The sequence below is a fragment of the Carcharhinus amblyrhynchos genome, chromosome 14 (assembly GCF_965287045.1).
Source record: "Carcharhinus amblyrhynchos chromosome 14, sCarAmb.v2.hapA, whole genome shotgun sequence".
Classification (NCBI taxonomy): Eukaryota; Metazoa; Chordata; class Chondrichthyes; order Carcharhiniformes; family Carcharhinidae; genus Carcharhinus; species Carcharhinus amblyrhynchos.
This window is the reverse complement of record NC_137337.1, coordinates 1561569-1578162: the sequence shown is the minus strand read 5'-3', so window position 1 is coordinate 1578162 and position 16594 is coordinate 1561569. Positions and strand designations below refer to the sequence as shown.

Genomic DNA, 16594 nt, shown 5'->3' with positions numbered 1-16594 from the left:
CTTGAAAGAAGAGTCACAGATGGATAGAGTGGTGAAGAAGGCATTCGGCATGCTTGATTTCATTGGTCAGAACATTGAATACACGAGTTGGGATGTCTTGTTGAAGTTGTACAAGACATTAGTAAGACTATACTTGGAATACGTTGTGTAATTCTGGTCACCCTATTATAGAAAGGGTATTATTAAACTAGAAAGAGTGCAGAAAAGATTTACTAGGATGCTACCGGTACTTGATGGATTGAGTTATAAGGAGATGCTGAAGGGACATTTTTCTCTGGAGCATATGAAGCTGAAGAGTGACCTTATAGTGGTCCATAAAATAATAAGGGGCACAGACGAGGTAGATAGTCAATATCTTTTCCCAAAGGTAGGGGAGTCTAAAACTACAGGGCATAAATTTAAGGTGAGAGGGGAGATATACAAAAGTATCCAGAGGGGCGATTTTTTTCACACAGAGGGTGGTGAGTATCTGGAACAAGCTGCCAGAGAAAGTAATAGAGGCGGATGCAATTTTATCTTTTAAAAAGCATTTAGATAGTTACATGGGTATGATGGGTTTAGAGGGATATGGGCAAATTTGTGGGCAATTGGGATTAGCTTCGGGGTTTAAAAAAAAGGGCGGCATGGACAAGTTAGGCCGAAGGGTCTGTTTCCATGCTATAAACCTCTATGACTCTATGACTCTATTTCCCAGGTTCCACGTTAACCCTGACATCCCAAACTCGCTAATACTACACCTCTACGCTGCCTCATCAACTGCTCCCAGGACAGGTACAGCACGGGGTTAGATACAGAGTAAAGCTCCTTCTACACTGTCCCCCATCAAACACTCCCAGGACAGGTACAGCACGGGGTTAAATACAGTGTAAAGCATCCTGTGTATTTCCCCATCAAACACTCCCAGGATAGATACAGCATGGGTTTAGATACAGAGTGAAGCTCCCTCTACACTGTCCCCCATCAAACACTCCCAGGACAGGTACAGCACGGGGTTAGATACAGAGTAAAGCTCCCTCTACACTGTCCCCATCAAACACTCCCAGGACAGGTACAGCACGGGGTTAGATACAGAGTAAAGCTCCCTCTACACTGTCCCCATCAAACACTCCCAGGACAGGTACAGCACGGGGTTAGATACAGAGTAAAGCTACAATGTTCAATGCAGTTATTTGCTTCAATTTTGCAGCAATCACTGAAGACTTCCTTAAATGCCTGACCATGATTCTATTTCACACCGTAAACATTTGAGTGCTAGTTTGTGATGCATCAAGAGCAATTGTATTTCCTGAATGTCTGACAAGAAAAGTTAATTCAGCTTGCCTGAGAAATACTATCTATCCAGCAATAGATGGAGATTTCCTTCCCATTATTCTGGGCTGAATTTCATGTTGGGGGCCGCAGAATCACAAAGGTTAACTCTGGAGTACAAATACATGTAAAACCATGAGTGTAGGAGAAGGGGACAACATACAAACTGGTAAAAGGCACATCTGCACTCTTTTGTTCTCCCTTTCCTTTGCTGTTGATTATTCTGTCTCTGTTCTGTGTCTCTCTTATCTGCTTTCACTCTGGCTCCCCTCGCAGCTGGCCGTGATCAGTTGCTGTCTCTCTTCTCTTGGTGTTGTATCTCTGTTTTCAGCTATTCCCTTCCGGCCCGAATGCTTCTGTTTCATTTGTTCACTCTGTCCCTGTCTCTCTCAGCTACATTCTCTAATCTCTCTCTGTATATCACCCGCTATCTCCTACACCCTGCTATCCATGTGCCTGTCTTTCCGCCTCTGTGTAATCTGATTCCAGATTCTATGAACTTCATTATTTTAAGTGGGCTGTTGCCTGGTAACATTGAGGTGGAATGTTTCTTGGTTAATTGAGCTCTAGTTGGTGGTCTTACATTGATTGTACTTTGATAGATAGCTGACATGATGGTGCTTTAATCTTCTTGTCAATCTTGGGGTGTGACATATATTGTGTTTGAATGTAATGGATAGCAAGTAAAATAAACCAGTTGATATTATAGTTGATGAAATGTTATCCATCGAGTGTGGTCTGCTGGTCAAAGTAAAAGGGAAGATTTGTATATTTGCCTGATTTGGATGAACTGATTTGTTGTACAATGTGCTGTTTCATTCCAGCAACTTGTTCTATCAAAAGTATAGATTCCTTCGCCACTCTACCATATCATGTCCACTTCATCCAGGTGGCTTCCCAATGTGTAACACTCTCCTCAGTGTTTGGGCCCTTACTATATGTGAGCTGTTCAGACTGCCACAGAAAAAGCTGCTGAATTAGGCCCAGAGTACAGCTGCTTTGTCTATGTGCATCTCTTCCATTTCAGAAATTACATTTCCCAACCCAGTACTCCCCACCATCTCAAGGGTAGTGCAGGAAAATGGAATTAAGTTGGAGCAGGCTCAAAGGAAATAGACTGCTCTAGATCCTTTGTCATATGTTCGCATGTTCACTCTAGAACTTAAAACTAATGGCAGGAGGAGGCCATTCAGCCCTTCTAGTCTGCTCCATCATTCAATATGATCTTAGCTGATCTCATCTCGACCTCAACTCCACTTTCCTGCTCATTCTCCATAACCCTCCAAACCCATTACTATTTAAAAATCTGTCTACCTCATCCTTAAATTTACTCAGTGTCTTGGCATCTACCCCACTCTGAGATAGTGAATTCCGCAGACTCACAACCCTTTGAGAGAAGGAATTTTTTTCCCATCTCTGTTCTAAATCTGCTACCCCTTATCCTAAAGCTATGATCCCTTGTTCTAGGTTGACCCACAAGAGGAAACATCCTCTCTGCATCTATCCTATCAATCCCCTATATACTTCAATTAGATTGGGGTGCTCCTGAACGGGGGTGGGGGCGGGGGTGTGGGGATGTTCAGGGCTGGTCTGGGAATGGTCGTAGCAGCCGCAATCAGCTGTGGGGGAGGGGAGGTTGCTGAAGGGGCAGCATTACGGGGGTCCTTGGCTGGCCAGCAATCGAGCTGGCTGGCCAGCAAAATGCAGGCTGACAGTTTGGGGCCATTGTGCATGTACAGAATTCCAGAACTGTCAGTCTCCAGCGTGAATGGGCCCTGCCACCCGAGCTTTTAATGATATTCACAATTGTATCCTCTGCATTGTACGGAGTAGTGGAGATCCGAGTCTGAACTGTCACTGAAGAAACAATCGTAATTTACACCAGTTTTTCCCGTGAATTCAGCACTTCGAACTTCTTTGGGAGAATCAGCCCCATAGATTGTAAATAGTTGGGGCCTGAGGACCTGACTCTGTGGCATCCCACTAGTTACATCTTGTCAACCAGGAAAAGAGCCACCAATCTTGATTTTCTGTTTTCTGTCAGCTAGTTTGTCTTCTATCCAAGCCTCTAAATCACCCCTATCCCCATGTGATCTTACCTTGTGTATTAACCTTTTGTGCTGCACCTTATCAAATGCCTGCTGGATGTCTTGAGAACCTGAACCCAGAACTGAGGTTGACACTGCATTGAAGTACTGACCGAGGGCTACACTGTTGGAGGTCCCACCTTTTGGATGAAACTTTAAACCGAAGCCCCACCTGCTCCTTCAAGTGCATGTGAAATGGGGAAGGTATTAGCTGACTTCCAAGGTGAATAGCCACGCTGGCCGTTACGGGGATTGAATCTATGACTTTGGAGTTGTTAGCATTGAGGTACAGCCAGGATTTCGAGGAAGAGCAGCAGGGAAGTTCTTCTGGGCAACTTTCCATCCGCATTAATGTCAGCAAAAGCAAACGAAATGGTCCTTCTCTTTTAGTGCTGCAACTGACATTTTGCTGTGCACAAAATGGTTTTCCCTTGTCCATGTACTTACATCACTGCTCTTGTGATTCAGTATATTTAAAGCAAGTGAAAACATTCCCTGGGAAATTGTGTACATTTTTCTGTTTTAATGTGGGCTTGGTATTTATATCCTCATGGTGATAATGTTCATTATGTTTTCCCCTCCCTTTTCCTCGAAGCAGTCTCCCCTATCATGAGTTGTGAGGACTCTCTATAACCCATACCAGGAGGTCCTCGCAGTGGGCTTGTTGATTCCTCTCAGGTTTCCTTCCTCCTTGTGAGGTATTGCCTAACCTTCACTTGGCACCTTCCCACAGCCACATGTTTAATATTGGGAGTTCACCATCCAGATAGCTGTGGGCACAAACCCACATCCTAACACTCCAAATCTGAAGTTGGCTGCCAGAAGAAGTGGTAAACTCACGATCAAATGATACGTTACAAAGGAACTCCTTGTTGAGAAAGAGAAACTCAGAAGCTCACAGATATTAATGAAAATGCTTGATTCACAATGGTTTGGAGGAAAGTGTACGGATCTCGAGTGGGTTCGGCCCACTTATGAATCGTGCAAACAACAGTTTTGTTGAGCCAAATGGTTTTTTCTTGTAACAAATTGTTTCATACAGTCCTTGATGATCTGCATCTTTTAATATACAGCAGTTATGACTGCTCAAATGAAAGATCCCAAAGGTGTTGGAGTCTAGACATGCCAGAAAGAAAAAACAAACCTCTTCAAAATAAAAAGTGCTTCTCTAAGGAACAGGGAACAGGGGATTCAATTAGATTCAATTTGATCAGCCTATTTTTGCAGATCAACTTCACCTTACCCCTATTTACCTATCCCCTCCCTCAATCCACATACCATCTCTTCCACTCCCCCAATTCCACTAACTCATCCCCTCCCTCAACCCCACTTACCCATTTCCTCCCTCAGCCCCAGTTACTCATCTCCTCCGTCAGCCCTATCTATCCATCTACTCCGTCAGCCCTATCTATCCATCTACTCCGTCAACCTCACTTACCCATCTCTTCTTCATATTCCTCAATCCCACTGACCTATCTCCTCCTCATACCCTTCAACCTCGCCTACCTGCCTATTTTCTTACCAGGTTTCTCAACACCTCCTAGCCACCTTTTTCATGCCTCCTAAAATGCACCCACCCACTTTTTTTGGAGATTCTATATTGGGGTGTGGATGTCACTGGCGAGGCCAACACCTGATTCTCACTCTGAACTGCCCTTTGAAGGTGAATGTCAACTGTCTTCTGGACTAGCTGCTGTAGGTACATCCATGGTGCTGTTAGGGAGAGAGTTCCAGGATTTTGACCCAGCGGCAGTGAAGGAATGGAGTTATATTTCCAAGTCAGGATGGTGTGTGTCTTGGCTGGGGCCCCGAGGGACTGGGGCTCCCATGCATCCTTTGCTCTTGTTTTATCAGATGTTAGAGGCTGCCAGTTTGGAAGGATCCTTGATGAGTTTCTGCAATGTATCTCGTGGGTGGACACATTGCTGACTGTGCATCAGTGGTGAAGGGAGTGAACATTTAAGATGGTGAATGGGTCCCATAAAGTGACTGCTTTGACCTGGATTGCATTTAACTCCTTAAATGTTGTTGGAGCTGCTCTCATCCAGGCAACTGGAGAGCACTCCAACATACTCCTGAATTGTGCATTGTACATAATGGACAGGCATGGAGGAGTCAGGAGGAAATTACTCAGCGATTAATGACCATTTAAGTGTCTCATTTCACTCCTGCTGATATAGAAGCACTTGAAGGCAAAGGAGATACCATGCAGGAATCCCAAACAGCAAACCCTTTCTGCTTGGTTCCCTGGTGGGTGGTGGGAGGGGTGGGCATTGTGAGGGAACCTTCATTCAAATGCATCCAGTGCCTAATCGATGGGACAGGGATCAATAAGTCGGGGTGCAGCTGAGATTCAGTCCCCAATCATTGCCTCCAACCTGTGCTTTCCCCCCTCAAGACCAGCATCCTGTTCTCAGTCACCTTTCCCCTTGGGTCACCCGTGGATCCTGGGCATCTGCCGGGTCTATTAATGGATAATACTGCTGTTTCTGATGGCATGACAGCAAAGAAGCTTTTGTGAGGTGATATTTTCACTCGGCGTCCTTAGTCCCAGGAAGAGTCTGGTAACAGCCACTGAAGTATCTGTTACGGCTGGCCTTCAACACAGAGCTCTCACCAGCTCTCTACTCAGCGGTTAAATTCCACCCAATGGAGGCTATCTTGAGCCAGTGTTTACCATCTATGCGATTGCCGGCGAGAGATCAAGACTCGTAGGTCGTGGTTCTCATCAATGAGAACCCAATTTCAAAATTTTCCTCACCCTTCACATGGGCGTGAACCTTCTTTGCATGAATTTGAATAGATTTAAATGTTATTAACTTGTACACTCGCCAGATATTTTCTCCCTGCCGTATATTGACACCACATGGACGTGGCCTGGTTTATAATGCATTCACACAGACGTGAACCTGTTATTGAGGGTAACCTGGGGGAGCTCCTGGGAGTGAGGGACATGGCCAGACAGTGCACTGATTACTAATAACATCAAGGAATATGGTGTTAGTGCAGGACGGTGCTGTTGAGTTAGATAATCAGCCATAATCTAATTCGATGGCAAACCAGGCATGATGGGCTGAATGGCATACTCCTGCTCCTATTTTTGTGTGATGGGTATGACTCCTAACAGTGGAGAACTTGCCTCCTTATCGCCATTGACTTCAATTTTGCCATGCTCAGTCAAATGCTGACTTGGCGTCAAGGGCATTCACTTCCACCTCACCCCTGGAACTGAGTTTTTCTGCCTGTGTTTGAATGCTGTATTGAAGTCAGGAGCTGAGTGGTCACGGAGTGTCAGTCAGCAGATTAGAGAGGTGTAAGTGCTGATTGACATCACTGTTGACAATCCCTTCCATCACTTTGCTGTTGCTCAAGAGTAGGCTGTTAAGGCAGTAATTGGCTAGGTTAGACTTATTGCTTTTTCAGGACATAACTGGACAATTTTCCACATTGTCAGGTGGATGCCAGTGTCGTAGCTGCACTGGGATGGCTTATCTAGGGGTCCAGCAAGGTCTGGAGCTCAGCAGAGGGTAGATGTGTCCAGATCACCAACAGCCTGTCCTGGTCTCCCTACGCCAATGCTATAGTTATGAAAGCCCACCAATGCCTCCACTTTCTCAGAAGAGTAAGGAAATTTGGCCTGTCAACTACGACTCTCACCAACTTTTGCAGATACACCATAGAAAGTATTCTTTTTGGTTGTATCACAGCTTGGTATGGCTCCTGCTCTGCCCAAGAGCGCAAGGAACTACAAAAGGTTGTGAATATAGCCCAATTCATTACACAAACCAGCCTCCCATCCATTGACACTGTCTACACTTCCCACTGCCCTGGCAAAGCAGCCAGCATAATTAAGGACCTCACGCACCCTGGACATTCTCTCTTCCACCTTCTTCCATTGGAAAAAAGATGCAAAAGTCTGAGGTCACGTACCAACTGACTCAAGAACAGCTTCTTCCCTGCTGCTGTCAGACTTTTGAATGGACCTACCTTGCATTAAGTTGGTCTTTCTCTACACCCTAGCTATGACTGTAACACTACAATTTGCACTTCCTCGTTTCCTTCTCTATGAATGGTATGCTTTGTCTATACAGTGTGCAAGGAACAATACTTTTCACTGTATGTTAATACATGTGACAATAATAAATCAAATCAAACCAAAAGATGAGCATATGAGGGAGAGCGGAACAGAAGGAAACGTTGATAGTGTGAAATGAAGTTGTGTGAAATGCGTATGGTGAGACACGTGAGCATAAACACAAGGACAGACCAGTTGGGCCAAACAGCCTGTTTATGTGCTCTATGTTTCTAAATTCCCTTCAGTAGCTCACAGTGGTTTTTATACACTAACTGTGGTAAGGAGCCGGCTGTGAGTCTTGAGAAAATAATTTTTATGTCACAATTCTCTGTTTTTCCATACCAAACATCTTGATTTCCACGGTGGATAGTTTGGTGTATTTCTCTCTGCCAACAGGGTAAATGACTCTAGGGACTGCTTATTATCATTCAGACAGAGCATTTACAGGTTTCACAAGTATTTCTTGCCAACTCTGAGGACTGTTTCCCATAGATTCACACCATAATTTCCCACAGCTAACTGAGCCAGCAGATGGATCCTCTCTCCCCGAAGGCACTGATTTTCAGAGCAAGTCAAACAGCAAGGAGGGATGAAAGGGAGTAGGGACTAGCCTTGACCCTTGAACAAGGACTATTCTCATATACCCTCCCATCCTACACCTCCCATGCCTCAATTCTAATGCTGAGATTGAAGATCTCATGCAAATGTAATGTGTGTGAAAATGAAATTTTTCCTTCTGTCTCTCCTTCCTTCACTGAACAAGCACAAGAGGCAGAGGGTGAGGTGACATGCAGTCATTGGATCAGCATGTACTGGTGACGATGATGAGATATCGACATTGGTGGCCGAGGTGACAGCTGATGATTCTCAGTACATAAGAGAGCATAAAATGAGAGGAGGGAAGTGACGCACTGAACATCGACAGGTCGCATGCAAGGTCTTCACACCTAACATTATGGTCAGAATAACCCAAATGTCGGGACATTGTGTCCTTACGAACACAGGAACAGGAGGAGGCCATTTAACACTTAGGGTGGAATTTTCCCATCCCACCTGCCCAGTGGGCGGGACACAGACATGCAATGGTCTGGTGACCTTAGGTGGGATTTTCTGGCCTTGGGGTGAACGTGGCCAGAAAATCCCACCCTTCAAGTCTGTTCTGCATTGGATCACTCCATCGTCCTGAAAGATTTTACTCAAGAAAAGTTTGTCAATCTCAGATTCAAAATTAACAATTGATCTAGCAATTAAACTGCTATTTGTGGAAGTAAGTTCAGAATCGTGTGTAGATTTATTTCCTGATTTAATTCAGGAAAGGCCTGTGTCTTCTTGGCACTATTCCCGAATGCTTGGGTCCCAAAACAGCATAAATACCCCATAATACTTCTGGATTTTCATCAAATGATATCTTAATATCGCCTTCATAGCGAGGGGGATTGAATATAAAAGTAGGGAGGTCTTGCTGCAGCTGTATAGGGCATTGGTGAGGCCGCAGCTGGAGTACTGTGTGCAGTTTTGGGCGCCGCACCTGCGCAAGGATATTTTGGCCCTGGAGGGAGTGCAGAGGAGGTTTACTAGGCTGATACCGGAGTTGAGGGGATTGAGCTATGAGGAGAGGCTGAATAAACTAGGCTTGTACTCGTTAGAGTTTAGAAGAATGAGGGGAGATCTCATTGAGACGTATAAGATGATGAATGGGATGGATAGGATAGAGGTGGAGAGACTCTTCCCGCTCAAAAAAGACAGTAGGACTAGGGGGCACAGCCTCAAGATAAAGGGGAGGCGGTTTAGAACGGAGTTGAGGAGGAACTTCTTCACTCAAAGGGTGGTGAATCTCTGGAATTCTCTGCCCGTTGAAGTGGTGGAGGCTGCCTCGCTAAATATTTTTAAGAAGCGGGTTGATGGGTTCTTGATAAGAGAGGGGATTAAGGGTTATGGGGAGAGGGCGGGAAAGTGGAACTGAGCCACAACAGATCAGCCATGATCTTATTGAATGGCGGGGCAGGCTCGAAGGGCTAGATGGCCTACTCCTGCTCCTATTTCTTATGTTCTTATGTTCTTAACCTTATAAATTACAGGGATTGCAGGCCTTGTTTGTGTAACCTCTCTTAAATTAACACTTGGAGTATTATTGTGATAGATCTACATTGCACTCCCTCTCTGGCAATCCTCCTTCCTGAGGAGTTGCTCACAGGTGAAGTATAACCATGTTTTTGTACAGTTGAAGTATAACTTCTGCCTGTTTATTCTCTCAATATAAAGACCAGCAATCCATTAATTTATTATTTTCTGTATCTGCCCATTTAATGATCTCTGTAGCTGGATGTTTAAGTTAATGAATTTGGGCATGTTTTCTTTGGGGAAAAGAAGCCTGATGGCTGTGACAGAAATTGACTACCTTGATTCTGTAATTACACCACAAATCCTGGCAGATTTGAGTCACCAATTTGGTCTTTTTTTAGTCTCTAACACCAGTGGCAAATTTCACAACCTCACAACCCTCAGCGTGGGGAAAAAAGCTTCTTTTCTGTGTCTAAAAGCCCTTCTGTTTGACATTACATTCATTTTCTCACATAGATATATCTATTTTGTTTTATTGTGTGCAATATTTTGATATTTGTCAAAATATAGGCTGATGTCTGCACTTATATCAGTTGATAATGTTGCCCTCCATGATTGTGGATGTATTTTTCTCATAGTTATCCAACATGACCCTGGCGAGCGGAGCACTGGGCAGAGGAAACATGCTTATGACTCCAAACCTTCAGTCATCAAACAAAAACTTGAACCCGATACATGCTGCCCAATCTGACCTTCAGATACTCAACTCTGGATCAGTGGACAGAATAGCTTCTGCAGCTTCCCGGTAAGATCAGAAGAACAAACCCTCATTTTCCCAAACTAATTTGTTCAACATTAGCAAAGACTGAAGTGTTTTATGTCAGACTTACAAATGTGAACTGCTGCCAGGCTAGTTTAATCAAGTCAAATATTAGCAAGTAGCAATCCCACAGTGTGTTCAGCCTGGATTGGATTTTTAAAATTTCTTTCACTGGGCATGGGTGTCGCTGGCTAGGCCAACATTAGCTCATCCCTAATTGCCCTTGAGAAGGGGGTGAGCTGCCTTCGTGTATACTCCACAGTGCTCTTAGGGAGGGAGTTCCAGATTTTGCTCCAGTTATCAAGAAGGCACTATATTTCCAAGTCAGGATGATATGTGGTTTGGAACAGCACTGTGGGACGTCAGGGACTGCAGTGTTTCATGAAAGCAGCTCATCACCACTTTCTCAAGGGCAACCAGAGGTGGGCAATAAATGCTGGCCTAGACAGCGACATCCACATCCTGCAAATGAATTATTAAAAATGTATTCAGGGCTTACTGGGGCCATTTTCTATATTGTCAGGCAGATGAATGTTGTAGCTGCACTGAAACAGCTTGGCTAGGAACATGGCTAGTTCTGGTGCACAAGTCTTCAGTTCTGTTGCCTGGATGTTGGCAGTGCCTATTGTCTTTGTCGTATCCAGTGCCTTCAGCTGTTTCTTAACAACACATGGAGTGAATCAAATTGGCTGAAGATTGACTTTTGTGATGCTGGAGACCTTCGGAGGAAGCTGAGGTTGACCATCCTCTTGTCACTTTTGGCTGAAGGTTGTTGCAAGTGGCTTGTCTTTTGTTCTGATGTGTTGAGCTCCCCCATGATTGAGGAATATGTTATTTATGGACCTCCTCCTCCAGTTAGTTATTTGGTAATCCACCGCCACTCATGATGCAATGCAGCTAAGGCTATACAGCGTAGAACTGACTTGTTGGTTATGGGATCGCTTTGTTTTGTCTATTGCATGCTGCTTTTGCTGTTTGCCCTGCATGTACTCTTGTGTGACTTAACTGAGTTGAAGGGTGTAGACAGGGAACACTATGGGTGGGATTTTCTGGCCACACTTGCCCCAAGATCAGAAAATCCCACCTGAGGTCAATGGACCTTTGCATGGCCGTGTTCTGCCTGCTACGATTCCCGAGGTGGATGGGATGGGAAAATTCTGCCCTTAGTCTCTAATTCAGGGGCCAATTGCCAGGAGGCGCAGATTTACAGTAATTGGTAAAAGGATTTGAGGAAACATCAGAAAAATCCTTTTCACCCAGAGGTGGTGGGTATCGGGAATTCACTGCCCAAGTTAGTAGTTGAAGCTGAAATGCTCAACTCATTTAAAAGGTGCCTGGATCTGCTATAACCTATAGGGCTACGGATTTGGGTGCTGGAAAATGGGGTTAAAACGAGCAGCCTGTTTCTTTTTTCTCCTTTTCAGCTGGCACTGATGCGATGGGCTGAATGGTCTCTTTCTCCGCTGTAACTTTTCTATGATTCTATAGTGTTGTAGGCCCACCAAGCTAACAGTTCATTTTTAGCTACTGTTGAAACAGGGTTGATGGAAATAATAGACTGGGGGATATGCCTGGTCATGAGGTTACAAATCCATTGCTGTCGATGACCCAGAGTGCCTCACGGATGCTGCATTTTAAGTTGCTAGATCAGTGCTGAATCTGGATGATGGATTGTGAGGAAATTACTTCACTGTGCAAGAACGGCTTCTAGAATGATATTAACTATGCTAGCAGCTATTTCACTGTGTGAGGGATTTCCTGGGAGCCTCACTGCTGTATGTATTTTGTATGATCTTCAATCTTACAGGCAAATCCCAAATGTAACCTGTAAGCTTTGAGCAGTGAAAGAGAATGTGATTCCTAATCAATGTCAATGTTTTTGTCGCTGGAGTGATCCACAATATAGACAAAAGTGGTTGAGGTGGGTATGGTGGTCATTACTGATTTCAGACCATATGGGGGTGGGTTTATGATTGTGGTCTAATGTCACCTGTTCACTTCTAGTCACATTGTAGAATTAGTCTATTTTCCTGAGAAATATTGAGTCAGGAGGTGGGGTAACTGTGAAATAGGTTATTGATGTCTTGGTAACGGTACCTCCAGCTACCAGCATCTGTAATGACAAAATGATTAACCAGCGGATTTTACTTCTGTGGTACTCATAGTACTTCCTCCTGTTCATGGGAATGACTCTTGTACCTCCTCCTCACACTGCTGTCCTTGTTCTGTGTTCCTTACACTGTGTTCTTATTATTCCATGCTCCTCTGTTTTGCTCTCATTTCCACCAGTGTTCTTTCCCTCTCTGTGTCTCTATCCCACTCTTTCTCAGTCCCTCTCTCTAATGCTGACTCTCACATTCTCTCTGTTTCATGCTGCCTTCAGTCTCTCTTTGTCTCTTTTCCTAATCTCTGTCTTTTCTTTTTCATTTGGATTGTCATTTTATGTGACAGTACAAGGCTTAAATCATATTGATGCCATTTCAATTCCAATTTGTAGAATCTGGCTCCAGCTTAACTGTAATGTGGACTGACAAAAATGGTCTGCAAGCTACCCCCCCCACCACCACCCCCAGACTGTGCCAGCTGCCAGTGATGTGCTAACTCTGTTTATTCCAGTATTCGGGGCACAAAGTGAAGTAGCAGCCTGCTTTCCTCTCACACTCTCAAACAGCTGCACTCCAAACGACACAGCAGCATTCCAGGAGGACGCACCGTGAGCCGAGGACACAGATTCATCTAAAACAGTTCCCACACTACCACATCATGCAGTAAAGGAAACCCAGGCCACAAATTCACTTTGAGCCATTCCCATAGTGGTGTTGCAGACAGTGGGGGACATGCATCACTGGCTTTGCAAAATTTGTATGCGTATGAGGCAGGAAAAATGTCAACACACCAGGTATCTTTAACTCCCTCAGCTGCAGTAAACCAAAAAGTGTACCATTGACCTCCAACAGCAAATGCAGAAGGAAATTAGAGCTTACTTTTCAATCTGTTTGTTTAAATATCCTTCTCCATCCTTCTCAATTTATCTGCACCGTTTGACACATTTGGTCACACCATCTTCCGCCAGTGCCTTTCCCCCCTCTTCCAGCTGCTTCCATTCTTTCTTATCTAATCATTCTCAAAGAATCGTCTGCAATGGCCTTTCTTCCTGCTATCGCATTATTGCCTCCGTAGTCCACCAGGGATCTATCCTTGGTGCCTTCCAGCTAAATATTGGGCTGGCTGAAGTTTTGTCTTTAGTCTCTGCCACAAACTCTGTTCCTTTTGCTTACTGCCTGAGGCTGAATCAGTTTGTCACTGTACCAGACTGTTTGCAACCTTGGCGTCATATTTGATCCAAAGATGACCTTCCGACCACGTGTTCTCACCATCATTAAGGCAGTTTATTACCACCTCCCCAACATCGTCTGACTTTGCCCTACCTCAGCTCATCTGCTGCTGAAACCCTCACCCATGCCTCTGTTACCTCTATGCTTAACTTTTGCTCCCTCTGTAACCTTGAGGTGTCCCAAAATGGGTGCGTGCGTCATTCGCACCAAGTCCCATTCACTTATTACCCTTGTGAAGAAACAGCTTGAGAATTTTTTAAGTCTGTGCAATTTATATGGCAGTTAAATGTAATCAGTGCTTTGATATCCAGTTATACTGCTTCAGTTATATCTAAAAATTAGTTGTGAGAAGACTCAGCATGTCCACTATGGCTCTCACAAATTTTGACAGATGCACCATAGAAAGCATTCTTTCCGATGTATCACACTTGGTATGGCTCCTACTCTGCTCAAGACCGCAAGAAACTACAAAAGGTCGTGAATGTAGCCCAGTCCATCGTGCAAACCAGCCTCCCATCCATTGACTCTGTCTATATTTCCCGCTGCCTTGGCAAAGCAGCCAGCATAATCAAGGATCCCATGCACTCCGGACATTCTCTCTTCCACCTTCTTCCATCAGGAAAAAGATACCAAAGTCTGAGATCAGGTACCAACTGACTCAAGAACAGCTTCTTCCCTGCTGCCATCAGACTTTTGAATCTTATATTGAGTTGATCTTTCTCTGCACCTTAGCTGTAACACTGCAGTCTGCACACTCTCCTTCTCCCCAATGTACTCTATGAATGGAATGCTTTGTCTGTATAGCATGCAAGAAACAATAGTTTCCACTGCATCCCAATACATGTGACAATAATAAATCAAATCAAATCACATCCACATAGTTCCTGGCCTAGATGTTTAAATTCTCATTTTTATTTTCCAATTCCTTAATAGCCTCACCGCTCCCTATTTCAGTAATCTCCTACAGCCCTATAACCCTCTGAAATATCTGCACCTTTCTCATTCTGGCTTCCTGCTTTTCATCAGTTTTAATCACCACACCATTTGATGGCTGTGCCTTTAGCTTCCTGGGCTTCAAGCTCTGGAATTTTCTCTTTCAATCTCTCCATATCTCTATGTCGCTTTCCTCCTGACAACATTTCATAAACTACCTCATTGACCAAACTTTTGGTCACCTATCTTAGTATCTTATTGTTAATGAGTTTTATAACACTCTTGTAAAGCAACTTGGAATGTTTTATGTTATGGTATGGTGCTATATAAATACAAATCTTTGTCGTGGAAGCAGAAGTGGGGAGAGACTTCTTAGCTACAGTATTCAGCTAGCTCCCTGCCCAGCTCTGAATTTTCCCCAAATTACTCACAGGTGATTTCCACAGTTCTCTATTACGTCATATTTTCAGTGGCCCGGTATCAGGATTGAGGGATTGTAATGGCTAATTTATCAGCAGCTGTTGTCAGGTTGGCACTGGCTGGAAACTTCAACACCTTCCTTTGGATTAGCAGTCTGCTTTCTCAGTGGATGCTGTGTGTGAGGGGGAGTTTCCACTCCCTCTCTGCTTTGGATTGTCTTGAGGTGAAGAGATGGTATCAGCTGCACAATGCTGCTCTCCCCTTCCCCCATCTCCACTTGTAGGTGACAGCTCTGAGCCCTGCTCCCATCTCCAACTTCCACCAAGTTACTGGCAGGCGAATGAGCGATGGGAATTCCTGAACACTCCTCACAGCCAGAGGCTTCCATTCCTGGAATTCAGATTGTAAAAATAATAAATGCTGATTGCCGATGGTCTTGAATGAACATAACAGAGCGAGAGAATGACCTTCAGGCAGGTCGGGCCATGTACATGCACTTTCCAATCAAAAGACAACATCGCAATATCACATTGGGCTTCACTGGAGTGTTACAACATTTCACCCCATAAGGAAATATTAGGCCAGTTGAGCAAAAATCTGGTCAGAAGTGGATTTTAAGAAAAAGGACATTGCATTTCTTTGGCACCTTTCACCACTACCAGATGTCCCAAAGTGCTTCACAACCAGTCACTATTGTAGAAATCACAGCAGCAAATTTGTACATGGCAAGATTCCACTAACAACAGTGTGATAATGTCAAAATAATTTGTTCTAGTGACTTAGGTTGAGGTATAAATATTCACCTCAGGTAACATGGAAAACTCCCCTCAGACAGAACTTCACTCCCTTTGTACTGCACTGTGAGTGTCAGTTTGGGTTATGTGTGTAGGTTTCTGAAGTGGGATTTGAACCCATAACCTGTTTACTCAGGAAATCGTAGAGGGGGTGCTGAGGTGGAAAGGCTCTGGGGGAATTTCACGAGGAAATCAGTTGCAGGGTTAGGTGGATTGGCCATGCTAAATTGCCCCTTGGTGTCCAAATGTGTGTAAATTTGTTGAATTAGCTGTGGTAAGTGTGTGGGGTTAGAACAGAGGGGAGGGCCTGGGTGGGATGCCATTTCGGAGAGCCAGTGCAGAATTGATGGGTCGAATGGCCTCTTTCTGCACTGTAGGGATTCTATAGTTCTAAAGTTTATGTGGCTGAAGGCATGACAGCCAATAGTGGAAGCAGGAGATGCACAGGTCCCCAGAAGCCTTGGATTGTAGCAATCTCAGAGGGGTGGAGGAGGTGAAAGAGATGGGCAAAGGCCGGGTTAATGGTGCAGCCTGCGGTTTTCCAGAACTTGCTAAGCTGGGCCATACCATGCTGCTTCTTGCAGCTCTTTCTCATTCTAAGGAGTTAAGTGACCACTTTTCTGGTATAGAAATATTCTTTTTTTCTGCCCTCCCACTCAAAACAAAAATTGAGTAATGTAACTTGAAGATACTGCCATCTGACTCTCCACATAACAACAGCATTACATCATTATTTGACCACACAAGTGGCTAGTAATGAA

General features: G+C 44.4%; 1 protein-coding gene across 4 annotated transcripts in view; it reads left to right on the top strand.

The window, feature by feature from the left end:
* ttll5 (tubulin tyrosine ligase-like family, member 5) overlaps positions 1 to 16594 on the top strand; it is a 291222-nt gene that overhangs the window by 167873 nt on the left and 106755 nt on the right. For all 4 annotated transcript variants that reach the window (XM_080202142.1, XM_080202144.1, XM_080202141.1 and 1 more), the window contains exon 28: positions 10170 to 10336. In XM_080202142.1, coding sequence (XP_080058268.1) covers positions 10170 to 10336 — 167 coding nt within the window. The remainder of the gene's footprint in view (positions 1 to 10169; positions 10337 to 16594) is intronic.